General features: G+C 36.0%; 1 protein-coding gene across 3 annotated transcripts in view; it reads left to right on the forward strand.

The window, feature by feature from the left end:
* The window catches only part of LOC100004499 (stereocilin), a 78,590-nt gene that overhangs the window by 29,158 nt on the left and 32,411 nt on the right, over positions 1-17,021 (forward strand). For 2 of the 3 annotated variants that reach the window (XM_087260593.1, XM_087260594.1), the window contains 11 exons: positions 1,697-1,759; positions 3,332-3,457; positions 4,028-4,194; positions 4,850-5,036; positions 6,594-6,709; positions 6,784-6,916; positions 6,994-7,176; positions 9,534-9,572; positions 11,078-11,248; positions 11,333-11,482; positions 15,674-15,732. In XM_087260593.1, the coding sequence (XP_087116719.1) occupies positions 1,697-1,759; positions 3,332-3,457; positions 4,028-4,194; positions 4,850-5,036; positions 6,594-6,709; positions 6,784-6,916; positions 6,994-7,176; positions 9,534-9,572; positions 11,078-11,248; positions 11,333-11,482; positions 15,674-15,732 (1,394 nt within the window). Of the gene's footprint in view, positions 1-1,693; positions 1,760-3,331; positions 3,458-4,027; positions 4,195-4,849; positions 5,037-6,593; positions 6,710-6,783; positions 6,917-6,993; positions 7,177-9,533; positions 9,573-11,077; positions 11,249-11,332; positions 11,483-15,673; positions 15,733-17,021 lie in introns of all 3 variants that reach the window. The other variant, XM_087260592.1, reaches the window with a different exon arrangement.

Raw genomic sequence — 17,021 nt, forward strand, 5'->3', positions numbered from 1 at the left:
TGGATGTTAGTCAGAATACGTTTCTATGTTTCTTCTTAATGGCAACTGTATAAAAAATATCGATAAACTGTTGTTTACCTTCAAGCTCTACTTCAGTTCTTTGACGTGTGCACGTGAGCGCCAGCTCCTATGCTCCAGTGAGCGCAAGCACACAGTCATGTGTACATCTCGACATGTGAAAGTGTTCCTCCATATGTTTTCATATAACTTGTTCACAATACTTACTTTTCCACAGAATTTTAATGTGGCCAAATGTGTAAACATTTAGCTGTGGTTCTCACTTCTGCTTTGGGATGTCTCTGGGACAAAGCTTTAAATACAAGTGAAACCATCAACAAAAGCCTGACCCCTTCTATGTTTAGAAATACAAGCTCAGCCGTGTAGAGTTTCTGATGATGTCAGAATTTACCGGTGTTTGAAATAGATGCGTGAACGGTCTTTTCCAGAATGCCCTTGTCTGTGTGATCACTGTTTTTGTTGTTGTTGTTGTTGTTGTTTACCAGTAAAGTCGTTCAGGAAAGTTTCAGGATAATTACTGGTATCACTGTGTGAAAGAAGCTAATATGCCTCAGGGAATGCCTCAGTAAACCAAATTTATTTATTTAATTTAATTACATCTAATTTATTGATACTTATTATGTTTTCAGTGATTTAAGGAATATTGAGTGGTTCTCAATGACTTTTGCGATGTTAACTAAACGGTGGCAGGTTTGCAATCCTGCACCGATTAATGGATGACCATAAAAAAACTGTACGTATTATTAGTTTTTTTGTTTGTTTGTTTGTTTAACTTCAACCTACTGTACATGCCTATTTTACAAGAAACATGTTTTGTGAACACTTAGACTGTTTGTTGGTGCTGTAGATTTGCTGGTTTCTTCTTACCCTACTGAAAAAACAGCTTAAACCAGCTAGTTGGCTGGTTTTAGCTGGTTGACAAGCCTGGTTTTATTTTTGGACCATTTCCAGCCAGGTCTTAGCTGGTCAGGCTGGAAAATGACCAGCTAAAACCAGCTTGACTACTCTGGTTTAAGCTGGCCATATTTGGTTCTGGCTAGGCAAGTCAAGCTGGTTTAAGCTGGTCTTCTCCCACCCTGACCAGCTAAGACCGGGCTGGAAAAGGCTGGAAACCAGACTGAAATGACCAAAAGCCCTCTAAAGTCAGGCTTGTTGACCACCTGAAAACCAGCCAACCAGTCTAGGCTGGTTTAAACAGTTTTTTTTTCAGCAGAGGAATTAATATTTTTGGCGCAAACACACATTCACAATGAACCTATGAACCACTATATAACCCCCACCCCTCCAAACCCTCCTATACGCTCTTTGGTTTAAAGTGATATATTCTCTGGGTTGGTGTTGGATATTATGGTACTACAAAATCCTTTTAATAAGCTGCCAGTACATTTTCTGTTGTTTTGCAGATTTAGTTCAATATATATGATTTATTAAACATGATATTTATTCAGATGACTAAAATGTCAATAAACGTCAATTTGTTAAACTGGAGAGTTGAATTTTCAACTTTATAGTCAACAGAGCAGAGATCAAGGTCCCATATAGCAACTCACTACCGTAAATAAATGGATAACTGTTAATTAACAGTTTTATTTTTTTACAGTGCATTTGCTAGTGTTGTGTTATATTATCATGCACAGTTTGACGCATTCAATTTCAAAAGGCTTTTTCTCCTCAGCAGCCTGTCCTGTGGGACCTCATTCAGAGGGAGGGAAACTCTTCCGCGTTAAGATTTTTAATGCAGGTATAATTCATTCTTCCCAACGCTCAGTTATCTAGCGAGTTAAGCTCAAGAGGTTTGGAAGGTTTTTGACGGTGAAGAGAGGTAAATATAAAAATCTCCTGGCTAGGGAGTATTTTTGTTAAATATAAAGGTGTATCTGGATGATACAGTCAAGAATTATCAGCCCTCCTGAATTATTAGCCCCCCTGAATATTTTCTCATCCAATTTCTGAAAATTTCTCCAATTTCTCAACATAATGGGCCTTATTATAAAACCACCGCCTTCATGCCTTCTTCATCTCGTTGGGCTTTTTCAGTTTATTTCAGTTTATTTATTCATAACAATTTGCTTTTGTATAATGTTATTATTATTAGCAGTATTACTTATTATATCCATATTTTTATTTGTTTCATTAAAAACAAGCTTAGATTTGCCCACCTGTCAGGTTTTAGACCATATGGGGCATGTGTGTTTGGATATAACTCAGTTTTTTGAACACACTTCGATATTATTGTTCATTTATTTGTTTGCTGGAAATTAGAACTGAATTTAGAAATAGTTTTGAAACAAATCTTTGCTCTTAACAAACTAAATTAATTATGTATAGGCTAATGGATCTCTGTGCGTACAACACATTTCCTTATCCATGAGAGTGAAAGTGAAAGTAAAGAATGAGGAGGCTCATCTCTCATTCTCGCGCTGCAGATGCTCTCTTTAACTGTTTTCTCTCTAGTGAAGCGTTCAGTCCATGTACATAGCAAATGTGCCATGGCACGACGCAACTGACTCTTAAAGGGAATGGGAGATAAGACTCTGATTGGTTTATTCTCAAAACACACCTTTAACTCATTAAGAGAGTAAGCTCAACCCTGTTAGACCATGTACCACGGTGAAAAGCGAATTTTTCCATCCATAAAATAGCAAAAGTGGATTCTGACACCCTGATGTGGTTGCATAGTGTGGCCGTAGTGTATGTGTGTGCATGTGAATGCAAGAGTGTAGGGCTGTTTCCCACTACTGGGTTGCAGCTGGAAGGGCATCCGCTGAGTAAAACATATTCTAGAATAGTTGGCAGTTCATTCCACTGTGGTGACCCCTGAATACTGGTAACAATTGGCTTACTGTTTGTTTTTCAATAATAGCAATATATAGCAATAGCTTCAGGTTTCTAACATTCTTCAGAATACCTTTTTTTTGTGTTCAACACTGAATGTCTGACTGAATGTTCATTTTTGGGTGAACCATCCCTTAAAAATATATATTTTTTAAAATAAATAAATATATATATATATATATATATATATATATATATATATATATATATATATATATATATATATATATATATATATATATATATATATATATATATATATATATATATATATATATATATGAAACAGTTCTTTACATTGTTTTGCACACTCTTTTGCTTCATGCTGCATGACCAAATTTAAAAGCCCTTGAGTTAAGCTCAATATAAACAGAACATATTAACAATATTCATAGCACTTTCCATGTTATAATTAATATGTTATGATAATGATATGATACGTTTGTCAATATCTAATGTCAATATTCAATTGCTTTAGGAGTATCTACAAATGCCCAGAGAGAGCATTCGCAGTGTGGTTCTGTCCGCAGAGAAAGATGCTGTGAAAAGATTTCTGTCCCATGTTCATCAGAGCTGGGATCAACTTCACGTGGAAACTATACAGGTAAACAGAACATCTAATTTGTAAAAATTTTTTCAGCCTGATAATAATCCCAAACACACTGCTAATGCAACAAAATCTTATTTGGAGAGAAAAACAGCTGAGGAAACAAAGGCAGTGATGAAATGGCCTCCACAGAGTCCAGACCTGAATATTATATAGGCAATATTATAGGCAGTTTGAGATTCACCTGGGGCAAAAAAAGAAAGCTAGAACATGCTAATTCCAAGGAAGAACTCTAGAAAGGCTGAAACATGTTTGATATTATAATGATAAACTTGCATATAATTTTAGAAAAGGCTCAACAACAACGTTCAAGCTGTTGCTTGGTTCTAAAGAGGTTAAGCACAGACATTTGACGCTAGTCTTTTGATTTAGAAAATAATTTAGTTCTTAATATTGTGTACGTAGTTCCCATATTTTCTGTTTGTATGTTAAAGGTATAGTTCACCCAAGAGTAATGGCCCTGCACTGGCTTCATACCTTTTAGATAGATAGGTTTGTGCAATAGTCTTAGCCTCCCAAAGGAGATTTTAAACAGCAGGTTATTTGCATAACTTGTTTCCTTCACAGGCCTCTCCAAAGGAACAAGAGGCCATGGAAAGTATGACCGCTGCTTTCATCCACAAGTTTCCCCGAGTCACACCTGAGCTTTTCATCGACCTCTCCCAGTTTATACCATACATGTCCGTCTCTGACATCATGACCTTCCCCGCCTCTCTCATGGTCAATGAAAGTGTGTAAGTGGATCTTACTAACACTTCATCAGTCTCCACATTAGGTTATTCTCCATGTGATGTAGAGTTGAAGTCAAAATTATTCACCCTCTTGTGATTTTTATTATTATTATTTTTTATTTTATTTTATTTATTTTTTTCCCAAAGGATGTTTAACAAAGCAAGGAAATTTTCACAGTATGTCTGATAATATTTTTTCTTCTAGAGAAAGTCTTATTTGTTTTATTTCGGCTAGAATAAAAGCAGTTTTTGATTTTTTTTTTAATTTAAGGTCAATATTATTAGCCCCCTTAGGTTTTTTTGATTACAAAACAAACCATTGTTATACAATGACATGCCAAATTATCCTAACTTGCCTAATTAACGAAGTTAAGCCTTTAAATGTCACTTTAAGCTGAATACTAGTGTCTTAAATAATAGATAATAAAATATTATTTACTGTCATCATGACAAAGATAAAATAAATCGGTTATTAGAAATGAGTTATTAAAACTATTATGTTTAGAAATGTGTTGAAAAAAATCTTCCCTCCGTTAAACAGAAATCGGGGAAAAAAATATTCAAGAGGGCTAATAATTCAGGGGGGCTAATAATTCAGGAGGGCTAATAATTCTGACTTAAACTGTATATGCTAATGATTCACATTCATGTTCACCAGACTGCTGGCCATAAGCGATCACAGCTCTGAGATGAAGTCTCTACAAAAGCAAGCCTTCGTAAAACGCCTGCTGCAGTCCAGTGTTGCTGGAGAAGTCCCTTCGTGGCCTCCATATTTCCTCAGCTCCATTCAACCTCTTCTTCCACATCTCCCAGTCAGTCACTTTCAGCAACTCACATCACAGCAGGTAAGGAACAATGGTAATGCTTTAGATTATCGCCCACTTTGCTGTAGATGATATAAACTGTTTCTTCATCTGTCAACAATGTACAATATACACTACCTGACAAAAGTCTTGTCACCTATCTAAGTTTTAGGAACAACAAATAGTAACTTGACTTCTAGTTGATCATTTGGTATCAGAAGTGGCTTATATGAAAGGTAAAGGCCTCTAGATTACGCTTATTTTACCAAAATAAAATAAGATCATGCCTTGATTTTTAATTATTTAATTAGGACAGTAAGGTCTGAATTTGCTTGGACAAAAGTCTTGTGACTTAACAGAAATTATGTCCAATATAGACTATAAAGTCATGCTGCAATGGAAAAAGAATTAATAATGCTCTGCAATGACTCAAATAACCTATTAATAAAGTCATCTGGAGTTCATCAAGATTCTTTGGATTCATCTTCAATGCCTCCTCCTTCATCTAACCCCAGAGATGCTCAATAATGTTCATGTCTGGTGACTGGGCTGGCCAATCCTGGAGCACTTTGACCTTCTGTACTTTCAGGAGCTTTGATGTGGAGGCTGAAGTATGAGGAGGAGCGCTATCCTGCTGATGAATTTGCCCTCTTCTGTGGTTTGTAATGTAATGGACAGCACAAGTGTCTTCAGGCTGTTGATGTTGCCATCCACTCTGCAGATCTCTTGCACGCCCACTTACTGAATGTAACCCCAAACCATGATTTTCCCTTAACCAAAGTTGACTGATTTTTATGAGATTCTTGGGTCCATGCTGGTTCCAGTAGGTTTTCTGCAGTATTTGTGATGATTGGGATGCAGTTCAACAGATGATTCATCTGAAAAATCAGACCTTCTGCCACTTTTCCAAATGTTTAAATAGAAGTGTAGTTATTATTATTGCTTTTATAACTAGCATCAACAACAAGACTTTTGTCAGGTAGTGTGGGCATGTTCTCTAAATATTTGAGTTTTACCGTTTTGAATCCCTTCAACCAATCACCTGGTCTAGAGAAAAGACTTTTAGCTTAGCTTAGCGTAAATCATTGAACCAGATTAGACCATTAGCATCTCACTCACAAATTTGCCTTAATTTTCCTATTTGAAGCTTGACTCTTCTGTAGTTACGTAGTGTATGTAGACTGATGGAAAATAAAGAGTCAATATTTTTAGGTCGATAGGAATTCATTCTGGTGTAACAATCAAGAAACTTTGCTGCCATACCATGGCTGCAGCAGGTACAATGATAAAAAACATGCATTTTTAATCGATAGTTTTCTCTCTGCCTTTAGTACACAGAGTAACTACAGAGTAGACAAGTTTAAATATTAAAAACTTTTTTGGAGTGAGATGCTAATGGTATAATCTGATTCAATGATTTATGATTTTATTAAAAGTGCTCCTGCCAGACCCAGAGAAAATTGTTTAAGTTGATTTTATATGTGTTTAGGTTCAAACTTTGAGAATACAAAATTATTTCAGATAAAAGGTTTGCACAAGTCAAGACAATGACATTTTTGAAGAATTTCTAAAAGTAGCATCAGAATGTTTGACCTACAGCTCATGCCGTTAATGGAGATGTTGGGGAACAGCAGTCTGGATGCCACAAGGGGGCGCCATGTACTTCGTACCGTCTTCGGCAGGGGAAAGAACCTGACTGGCGACAACATAATGAGGTACAAGCACAAGTTCAATAACATTTGACCTTTACATATTGAGTTTTGACCAAATACAATGTTTCTCACAATAGGTTAGGAGGTCTTATATGTTACGTGAACTCTGAAGACTTACAACACCTTTTGTCTTCGTCAAATCTCTCACCCGCCCTGTGGCAGCAGCTGGCTCAATGTGTATCAGAGGGACATGTCAGCGCAAATGGCAGAGTAAGCCTTCATTTTTGAGTTAACATGAAGTACAGTATTTTGAAAGTGTTTTTAATGTAAGTTTCCTTTACACACAGTTGTCACACTGGCTTGGGACAGCTCTTAAATCTCTAAATGCCAGTATCCTATCAGTTTCATTAATGGGCTCACTGCATGGTATGCTGCCACAAATGGGTGCTTCATTTTTGGAACCGCTGTCCTCAAACAAGTTGCTGGATCTGGTAACTCTACCGGATATGCCAACTTTTCCACCTGCGCAGGTAGGAGAACTACAATGCAGGGCTATGCAATATTCAGAAGTAAACTGTAAATAATTTTCAGTCCAATTTAGTTCACAGATATGAACAGAATGCAGAATTATATGTATGGATGTAAAATTCACATCTTTAAAAATGGGTCACATAATGCTTTCTGACTCTAAGTTTCTTTCTTGCAATGCTGTTGTTTGAACAAATACATTCTCAGCACAAAGTAAGAAACTTTTGAGTATTTGAAAAAGCATATTTTATTCCAGTAAAATATTCATGTGCTTTCTTATCGGTGCGCTTAGAAAATGCAAATCAGGAGTTTAAACTAGAGGTCTGTGTGCGACTCATTTTTTTAGTCCCGCTTCCGCAAGGTTTTATTCCGCACCCGACTGCTCCCGCCATATATCCATCCTTTAGTCACCCCCTGCCCGCTTAGAAACATTTTCTACCCAACTGTTTTAGATCTGGTTTCAAAAAATCTCATGTTTAAATTGGGCACTACCAAAAGAGAGAGATACCAGATAAAATTGTAGGTTGTGCAAGGATTGTAGGCTGAATGTGAGTTTTAGACATGAGTACTGCCTTAAACCTGATGTTGTAGTCCTCTGACTGCTATAGGGGAAAACTTTGAGGTATTATTATTTTTTTTTACATTTGCGTCTATGACGCCTGAAAAAGTCTCCCATACTGTACATGAGACTTGCCTGATGTGGGTTTCCTAACAGTAAACTGACTGTTTTCTAATGCAAGCTGAAGGACAGCACATCTTCAATTTGTTCTGCCATGCTGGTAAACCTGCTCTGAGGACCGTTATGCAGATGAAGAACGCACAGACTGCGAATAAAACACACATGCAGAAAGCACTGGTCATGCCTTCAGCATGTGTAACAGTTGTGAGCACTGGCTGTATCGGTGCTCAATAAGAATGAGGAAATCACAAGCTAGGTTTCTATCCATCTATATTTTGCACATTTGGATATGCGCATAAAAAAAACGGTTGATGAAAACGCCAAGATGCGCATACATTTTGAAAATGCGCATAAAAACTGTGCATAACTGAGAGAAACTGTGATGGAAACACTTTTACCGAACAAACTCCTGTATGCGCATTTAAAAAAGTCATGTGATTTTGGTATAAGAGATCAACGTAAAACATCTGAAATGTTGTTTTGGTCATTCTAAAACACCTTAACCATTTCAGTATTAGTGTTATTTTATTATTAATTACCTCCAGAATCAAAATCGCCTCTGCTCCGTGTCTCACGCCTCCAAACGCCACTGCGCGTTCACTGTATGTCAGGATTGCCTTCTGAGGCACAAGTTTTTCATTCAATTCGATGAAGAAAAGAATCACGCAGCTTCTTCTACCACAGCAAATTCAGTTTTTACTGTTGATATTTGGCACCAGATAATCAGAAAAGTGACGATTTTGTTCTCTTTGACTTGTTGGAGTAGATCTGTTCTCGTGTTTAGATCTGTTTGGTAAAAGTCACTGCTTTATTCTCACATCTTTTATGCGATAATCCAGTATTTTTGGATGGAAACATATCTACAGATATGTTGTTCTGAATTAACGTCGCGACTCGAAGCGCTGTACTGACGCTTGCTCCAATTCAAAGTACACCAGAGTTACTGACTGCTATCACGTTTTATTCAGAAATGTATTCCTGCGCCGCAAGACATCTGGTCTGGTTCCACGGCTCTCGTTTAAACTGACAAAGCGTTTAAAGTGCACACTCACAAACTCTTCTTGTTCAAACTACCTATTTAAAATAAGTTGAAACAACTCAATTCTTAATGTTTATGGGACAACTTAATTTTTATGTTCAACCAACTCAAGTTTGTAAAAACGATAAAGTTCACTTAAATCAATTTGTGTTGGGACAGCATGAAGGAATTGTGTGGAGCCTCGCATTTGTTACAGTGCATGTTTTTGGCTCCACCTTCACTACAGGAAAGGAGTGGCTCATTTGCATTTAAGGAGACACTTATAAAACACTTTTTTCTTCTTCCACCCCTTTAAACATTGTATAATAAAATCAGTGAGGCATTTTGAGCTGGAACTTCACAGACACATTCTGGGGACTCCTGAGAATTATGTTGCATCTTCTAATAGGATTCATTTAACTTGACAAAAACAGTTTGTCAAGAGAAACATTAAAGGCTGCCTTAGAGCCTGAATTGGGATTTGTAGTGTTTACTGATGTGAAGAAACCCTAAAAGTGTGGAAACACAGGCTATGAAAAGAGTCCACTGTGCTAAAGTCAAGTCTGAAAACACTGACAGAATGATATTATAAATGGAGAGTGAAAGTATTTTGCTTGATTTGACCTGTATTGTAATGCCCTTTCCCATTTCTTTGAATGCAGGCATTTCAGATACTCAACAAAATAGCAGAAGCAACAAATGTAAGCAGTATACCACTCTATTTGTGATACTTCTCTAAAGTGAGGCCCTGTTTCCACTTGGCATTAACATGCATTTTCAGTGATCCGATCCCACATTTTCAGCTGAGATGCATCATTGTTTCCTCCTGCTATTAACATGAATTTAAATGCGTCTCTTTAGGTCACTTGAGTTTAGATTTCATAGAGATCCTTCACTCTCTGAGCACCAGTGTTGGGTGTAAATAGTTAAAAAAGGAACTAGTTACTGCAATTAAATCACATTTATTCTGAAAAAAAAAATCAATCAATGGATTACTATAATTATAATAACAATAATAATAATAATAATATTACGCCCCAAGTCTAGGGGAAAACAACATGGGCATAATAAACGAAGAAAACAAATATGTTGGGGTGGTGGATTTCCCAAACAAAACAAAAACTTAATGCAAAAGATTCCCTTCGGTCGAAAACCACACTCACACACTCAGTTGAGAGTATATGAATAGATTTAACCCAGCAGATTTATTAAAATTTAGTAAATATAAATGAGCATCTCTTCAGGATGACCACAGGCCAAAATAACAAACAGAAGAATCTATAAAGTAAATGCACTAAATTACCTATTACTATTTAAAGAAAAATACAGGAAGCTTACCTTTTTCCCCAAACGTAAACATAGTCAAAAGTAATCAAATAAATAGGCAGGCCACCCCTACACGCTCAAACTCTCAAAATAGGTTAACGTATGAACAATAGTACAAAATTGATTGTTGGTCGTCGGCCAAAGGGGTAAGGGAAATCCAGGAGCACCACTCCCAGCACCGAACGCAGCACAAATGAGCTCCCCGAACCCTGCTGGAAGCTCCGTTTTATACAGGCCTCCGAGACCAGCAGCCAATCAGAACACGGGATCATGCCGGCATGGGAGCCTATGGGATAACAGAAAAACTAAAAGAAGGCGGGACAAAGAAAAAGACATGCAATTTGCAATAATAACTAAACTTCTGTCGTAACAATAATAATAATGATTTTTATTTGTAAAGCACTTTTCTTAAACCCAAAGCGCTACATAAGAAGATGTTAAACACGTCAAATAATTTTGAGAAATATGAAAACCAAATATTTTAAATTAAAAGGCGATAAACTCTGTTCAAGAAGTCTCTAAATGTCGCTAAATGACGTCATATGTCAATTTGCATATTACTGACGTCATCACGTCCAACTGTTTTTGTTTGTTTAACAGACTATGGTTAATAAAGGGCTATAAATATTTGCACTACACTTTTTATATGCATGTTGATTTAATTAATTGTATAGTTGTTTGATTCAGTCAAATAAATTCGAAAAGTAACTTAATTTAATTAGTAACTTACTTATAATCTTAGTAATTTACCCAACACTGCTATGCTTTTACACCAGTATTTATTGTCATCTAAACTTATTATCGGTTTATTGAAAATGCATCTTAATCCCAGGTGTAAACACAGCCAGGGTCTTGTATTTACAGTTTCAATCCTGTTTAGTTCAGTGCCAACACGCTCTGCAGATTGAAGCCATTGTTTCCGGGTCTGGACCCTGTTTTCTTGAAAAACTTACTCGTATCTGAAACTCCACTTGATTGTCATTGTTGGAGTTCCCTGCTGTCTAATCTGCGTCCTGCTCATCGAGCGATGGTCCATTTTGCTCTCCAACAGGTATGTTTTTACAAATCAGTCAGCATTTGTACTCGTGCATTAGATCTGATTTGGAAAATCAAACGGCACACTGTTTGTTTTAAGGCTCTGGAACGCATTTCTGCAAATGTAACCCAGCAGCTGCAATGCCTTGTACCATTCGTCTCCTTGAAGAAAATAATGTCAGATCTAGATGGCGAGGCAGTTCTTCAACATATATCTCTGTTAAAGCATATGCCCTGGTCTCATCAACAGGTACAACCCTAATTTCATACTTTTTCTCTTGGCAAGCTTGCTTTTTTCTTGCTCACACACTGTCACCGGCCACATGTCCATCAAAACGTGCAAATTTATAAAAAATGACATTAATAATTTGGAAATAAAGCTCTAATGTGATTTAGAAATCCAGACTTTCTTGGACATGTCTTAAATTACCAGTAAAATATATATATTTTTAAAAATGCAACGGGGGAAACCACTGTAGCTCTTTTTTCATATATAATGAATGACTTTTGCAATAAACCCTGGGAAACCATTGTAGATCTTTTTTGGTTCATATATAATGCATGGCTTGAGCACAGAGGACACCTCTGAGACGTCATTTACTTAATTAAATATGAATAACTAAATTATTTAGTAAAAAATAAAGCAGCATTTGGAAATAGTGAGCTCTCAAATTGATCGGCTGGCTCCAATCACGTAATGTTGAGGCATAGTCACATTTTTGCTGCACATCAAGGACTTTTTAGAATATTTAAAGTAAGCAATATTTTTAATCGATGTGATTCTATTGTAGATTTTTTGCATGTCTTTTTAAGAAATGAGAATTATCTGTCAGAATGCACATTAGAACTGTGTGGAGTAAAGCCTAGCTGTTGCACAACATGTACAAAAGCATACATTTTTCTATATGAAGGCTGATTTATACTTGATGCATCCGCTAGTTTGCTTAAGTGCGCGGCGACTGTGACGTCATTGTGAAGTTAGTGGAGATTTGCTTTGGGTGCGCGTAACATGATTTCGGTTGGCCGAGTGTACAATATTTTTTGAAACTCGAGTGAACAGTTCATGCGTCGCCGCATTTCATTTGAGTATGAATCACTTTGAAGAGATTTTGTCTGAAACAGGTACGACTGTACAGACATCTTTATGATCCATGTGTGATCATAGGGATAACCAGATGGCCAATAATTCTTGGCTAGAAATGGCAAGAATTTTGTGGGAAAGGAAGAAAGTTTTTGGGTAAGACTTCATTTTGACGTTCACTATTGCACATTGTTCAACTAAAAGTTGCACTGCAACTACATGCCAGTCGCTTCTCATTTGAGTATTAGTAGACTCTTTGCTTTATACTGTTACTGCTTCTTCAACAGACATTTCTTCAACTGACAGAAACTTTGCAAGTACATGTCAACTTACACTAACCATAACGCGAACCCAGACCTATAATTATGACCTATTGAGAATTAGTTGGCATGTAAATGCAATGTAACCTAAATTCAAAAAAATATGTTAAAGGGACCATCAAAATAAAGTGAGACCAGTTTTTATAAATGTTTGGAATAACTTGAGGGGCAAATTTGTTAAAGCCAAAAAGAGACGCCATGGCAAAAATGGAGACCCAGGTGGTTTCAATACACAATTACCAAAATAGGTTTTTTCACCATTCATTTTGAATTTAAAGCAATTTAATAGTTACAAAGTGAAAAGGAACAAATGTTCTCTTTGATGACTGGAAAGGAATATTTAAACCTATAAGTTTACGATATACTGATGGCCTATTTTTATAGGCTTTGATGAGAGGAGAGAGAGCATTGGGGTGAATGCCTTTAACACAGAGGACTTCGTTTCTAATTTGACATAACCGTTTTTGTTAGTTTTATTGCTGAGCTACAAAAAAAGCTAACTGAAATTAAACGTTTCAATTAAATGTTGTAAATGAATCTGAGTTTTTAAAATGTAAATACTGTCTCTCGACAGATAAAGTACTATGTAGTAGACATCAATAAGCAAATCAAGACAAAAACTAGTGTAATTCAGTTATAAATGTATCGTTTTTTACTGTATTAGTTAATATAAAGCAATGTATTCTTGTCATATTAAAATATTAAATAAATGAGGAAATTACCCATGGAAACTATGTGTATCCTTGGCCCACTAGCCTCAATCAAGTTTAGTTTTTGTCCCTTCATAAGAAAAAGTTTGGGCACCCCTGTCTTAGAATACAAGAAGAGGACACGAAATACAGCCAGACAGTAATGTGTGGATTGTGGAGCGAGCTAAATCAAAAAAAAAAAATGTTAGTATTATTTAGTAAGTGTACCTTTTGTTTGCTTTTATTCTTGCCATAATAAATAATATATTTGTAGAGCAACCCATGTTCTGTTGTCATTAATATGTTAATATCAACTTTAATAGGAAGAACTGTCCGGGATATGAAAAAAAGCAAATGATGTATCAAAGTTTGATTTAAAAAGTCTTGAATGATTATAAAAAATCTTCATAATCATTAAAATAATTTATAAAAATATTTTAAAAAGGTCCCACTTTATATTAAGCGGCCTTAACTAATATGTATTTACATAGGAATTAATAGTATGTTACAATGTACTTATTGTGTAAATACATGTATTTACGGTGTAATTATGCTTGATTAAATACCTGTATGTAATTACATCTGTAATTAACTTTTGCAAGTACATTATTGACCATCCCTTACACCTTAACCCACCCTTAAACCTACCCATGCCACCAAACCTGTCTATAACCAAACCTCTATTCCAACTCAAGTGTTCTCAAATACATTATAAACACAGTAAGTATATTGTATTTTTTTTATGTGAGTACATAGTAGTTAGGGACACTTAATATAAAGTGGGACCTTAAAAAATATTGAACAATAGTAATGACATAGTTCCGTAAACTTCCAACTTCTAAACTACAAGTTTTACATAGTAGATTTAAATACCTTTGAGTTTATAATAACACTCCCTCAGAGTTTATATGGGAACCACTATAAAAGTGTTAAAATAACACGTTTGAAAGAGCTAACATTATCAACACTCAGAGAGTGTTAATTAGCAAACTCTTATGGTGTAAAATATTAACACCACAGAGGATCATATGAACACCACTCAGTGTTATGTGTTAACACTCTTAGATCAAATTTTCAACACCGCACAGAAATAAAAAACATATCTTGTTTAACATCGGCAACACTTTATTAACTATTCGGTTAATGTTTAAGGAAAACAATTCAAAACAGTCACAGACCGTATTTTTTCGTATTTTAAACCAAAAGGAGCAGTTTTAATACAGCTTTATTTTCTTTAGTTTTAATGTAACATAGCTAGTACAAACAAAATAAAGATGAAAAATGAGGCTATTTTGTGAGATATTTATAACGATTTGGATATCAAATGTCTATATACAAGCATAACAAGTAATTTTACTCGCCAGTTGCTTCTTCTCAATGCTCCTCGTGGCAAAAGAAAATGGCGTCTGAGAAAATCCTCCAGGGCTATTGCTGCATAAACTCCCGGATGTAATAGTCAACACTGTATTAGCGTTAGATAATTGTAAGTCTGCATGACAAGGAGGCAAATCATCTTTTAACACTCAGAGGGTTATTTTATATTTATCTAACTCTAGAATTTCAGCACTTTACTCTAAATTACACTAATGAGTTTGCTGTGTATGCTTACTTGTTTGATTTTTACGGTGGGACTCCCCCCTGTCATTTTAAAGAATATCTTAACTACGAACGTGTCAAGTGTAAAAGCCTCGTCCATTTCGTGAGGTGCACGCGCACTCAGTGGTGATTCATGTTGTCAGGCGAAAGTATAAATCAGCCTTAAGTCTTCAGCCAATGCTGTTCAGTGACAGACTTTATTCGATTAATGTTTATTTCTATAGCCTTTTACAGTGTAGACTGTGTCTGGTTTAAATTTCACTGCTGAAAGTCCAAACACTGAAGAGCAAATCCACTAATGCACAGCTCCACAATTGTTAATCGTGGAGCTCCTTATTGTTAATGATAATTGCAAATGAACATATATGATTGTTTGATTTCTCATATATTTCTTAATTTCCCCTAAACTGCACATAAGCATGACCAAGAAACCATGGAAGCATTGGCCATTCAGTGTTTGCACAATGTACATTACATTCAGTGCCCTGTACTGCGCTTGCCAGACAAAGCAGATCTCAAATTCTTTGGTGGATTCTTTGTCATGCTATGAAAGAACCTTTCAGCAAATTAATAATCCGAGCCCCTCAACTGCCATCAAGCAAATTGATCTTAATGCGGTACAATAGCCTCCACCAGGCAATATGAATTAGTTATCACCCACATTAAAGAGACTTTGTCTCAGCCAAAAGTGTATCAGATACTACCTTGAGGACGATCTAGTTTCTCAGACTCACTTGTTGTATTTGACACAACAGGCTCAAATGCTGTTCAAGATAATTCAGCGGACTGTAAACATCACAAGAGAGTCAATACTGTAAGTGATATCAAGCATTATTATACTTTATGTTTGTTGACTCTCAGACTAGCAGCAGATGTAGTTTGATATACTACAGAACAGGGTTTCTCAAAGTCCCCCAGACCTGTGGAGAATTCAATCCGGACCACCTCCATTTTGTATTTAAGAGCACTACTGTAATTGTGCACACTGAAACAAATGTAATGACAAATAGTCAAGACAACAAATCATTTGGTTCTTTTTATATTATTGTAATAAGTTCACCAGGTTTCAACTACATTTTTTTAAGCTGCACAAAGGTTAACCGAACTTATTTTTAGTCAGTTTGATTGATGTAAATTGAGATGACTAGAAAAAAAATCTAAAAACTTAAACACAGCAAGATTTTTTACAGTGTGTAAGAGATTAAAATAATGTAAAATATTTTCAAAGATGATTAAACAGAGAGGTATACAGTAATTCAGCCCCAATTCAGCACAAAACTGTTCTGTGTGATTATAGTAAAAAGAAGCAAAAGTTTGCAAAAAAAAAAAAAATACAGCTTAAATAAGCCTGCTGGGTCTGGTTGATCAGGCTGGTTTTAGACGGGTTTCTCCATTTTCAGGATGGTTTTAGTCACTTTCAGGCTGGTTTGCCTGGTCATTCCAGTTGGTCTCCTTGTCTGAAACCCCTCCAATAAACAATCCATTCCCATGTTAAAATCATCCAGCCAGCTTAATATGGTTTAAGCCGTTTTTTTCACCAGGTTAGTAAGCAAATGTAATACTGACAGCACCATTTCTCACATTAGACTGCAGTGTAATATTGCCCAATGTTACTTATGACCCAACAGGCACAACATTATAACACGTGTGATAGATGTCATAGTGGTAATGTCCACACAACGTCATAATGTAACATGATTAGATGTTGATATTTAGTTGATTTTAGGTTGGATGTTGGATATTGACATCAGCCTGACGGGTTCTGACGTCAACTCGATTTTTATTTCTAAACAAAATCCAACATCCCCACGACGTATGCTAGAGTGTTAGTGTCTGAGTTTTTATATGGTGTTGGTTTGTTTTGCTTAGATTAACTTTTGCTGGTAGGGAAAAATCCATTCCTTTACTTTTGCTATTTATACAACAACAACAGCTTAAATGGGCCTGAGATAGTTGGCTGGTTCTGGTTGATCAGGCTGGTTTTAGAGGGGGTTTCTCCATTTTCAGAATGGTTTTAGTCACTTTCAGGCTGGTTTTGCCTGGTCATTCCAGTTGGTCTCCTAGTCTGAAACCCCTCCAAAAACAATTCATCCCCTTGTTAAA

Source organism: Danio rerio, chromosome 7 (genome assembly GCF_052040795.2).
Source record: "Danio rerio strain M-AB ecotype USA chromosome 7, GRCz13ab, whole genome shotgun sequence".
In the NCBI taxonomy this organism is placed as follows: Eukaryota; Metazoa; Chordata; class Actinopteri; order Cypriniformes; family Danionidae; genus Danio; species Danio rerio.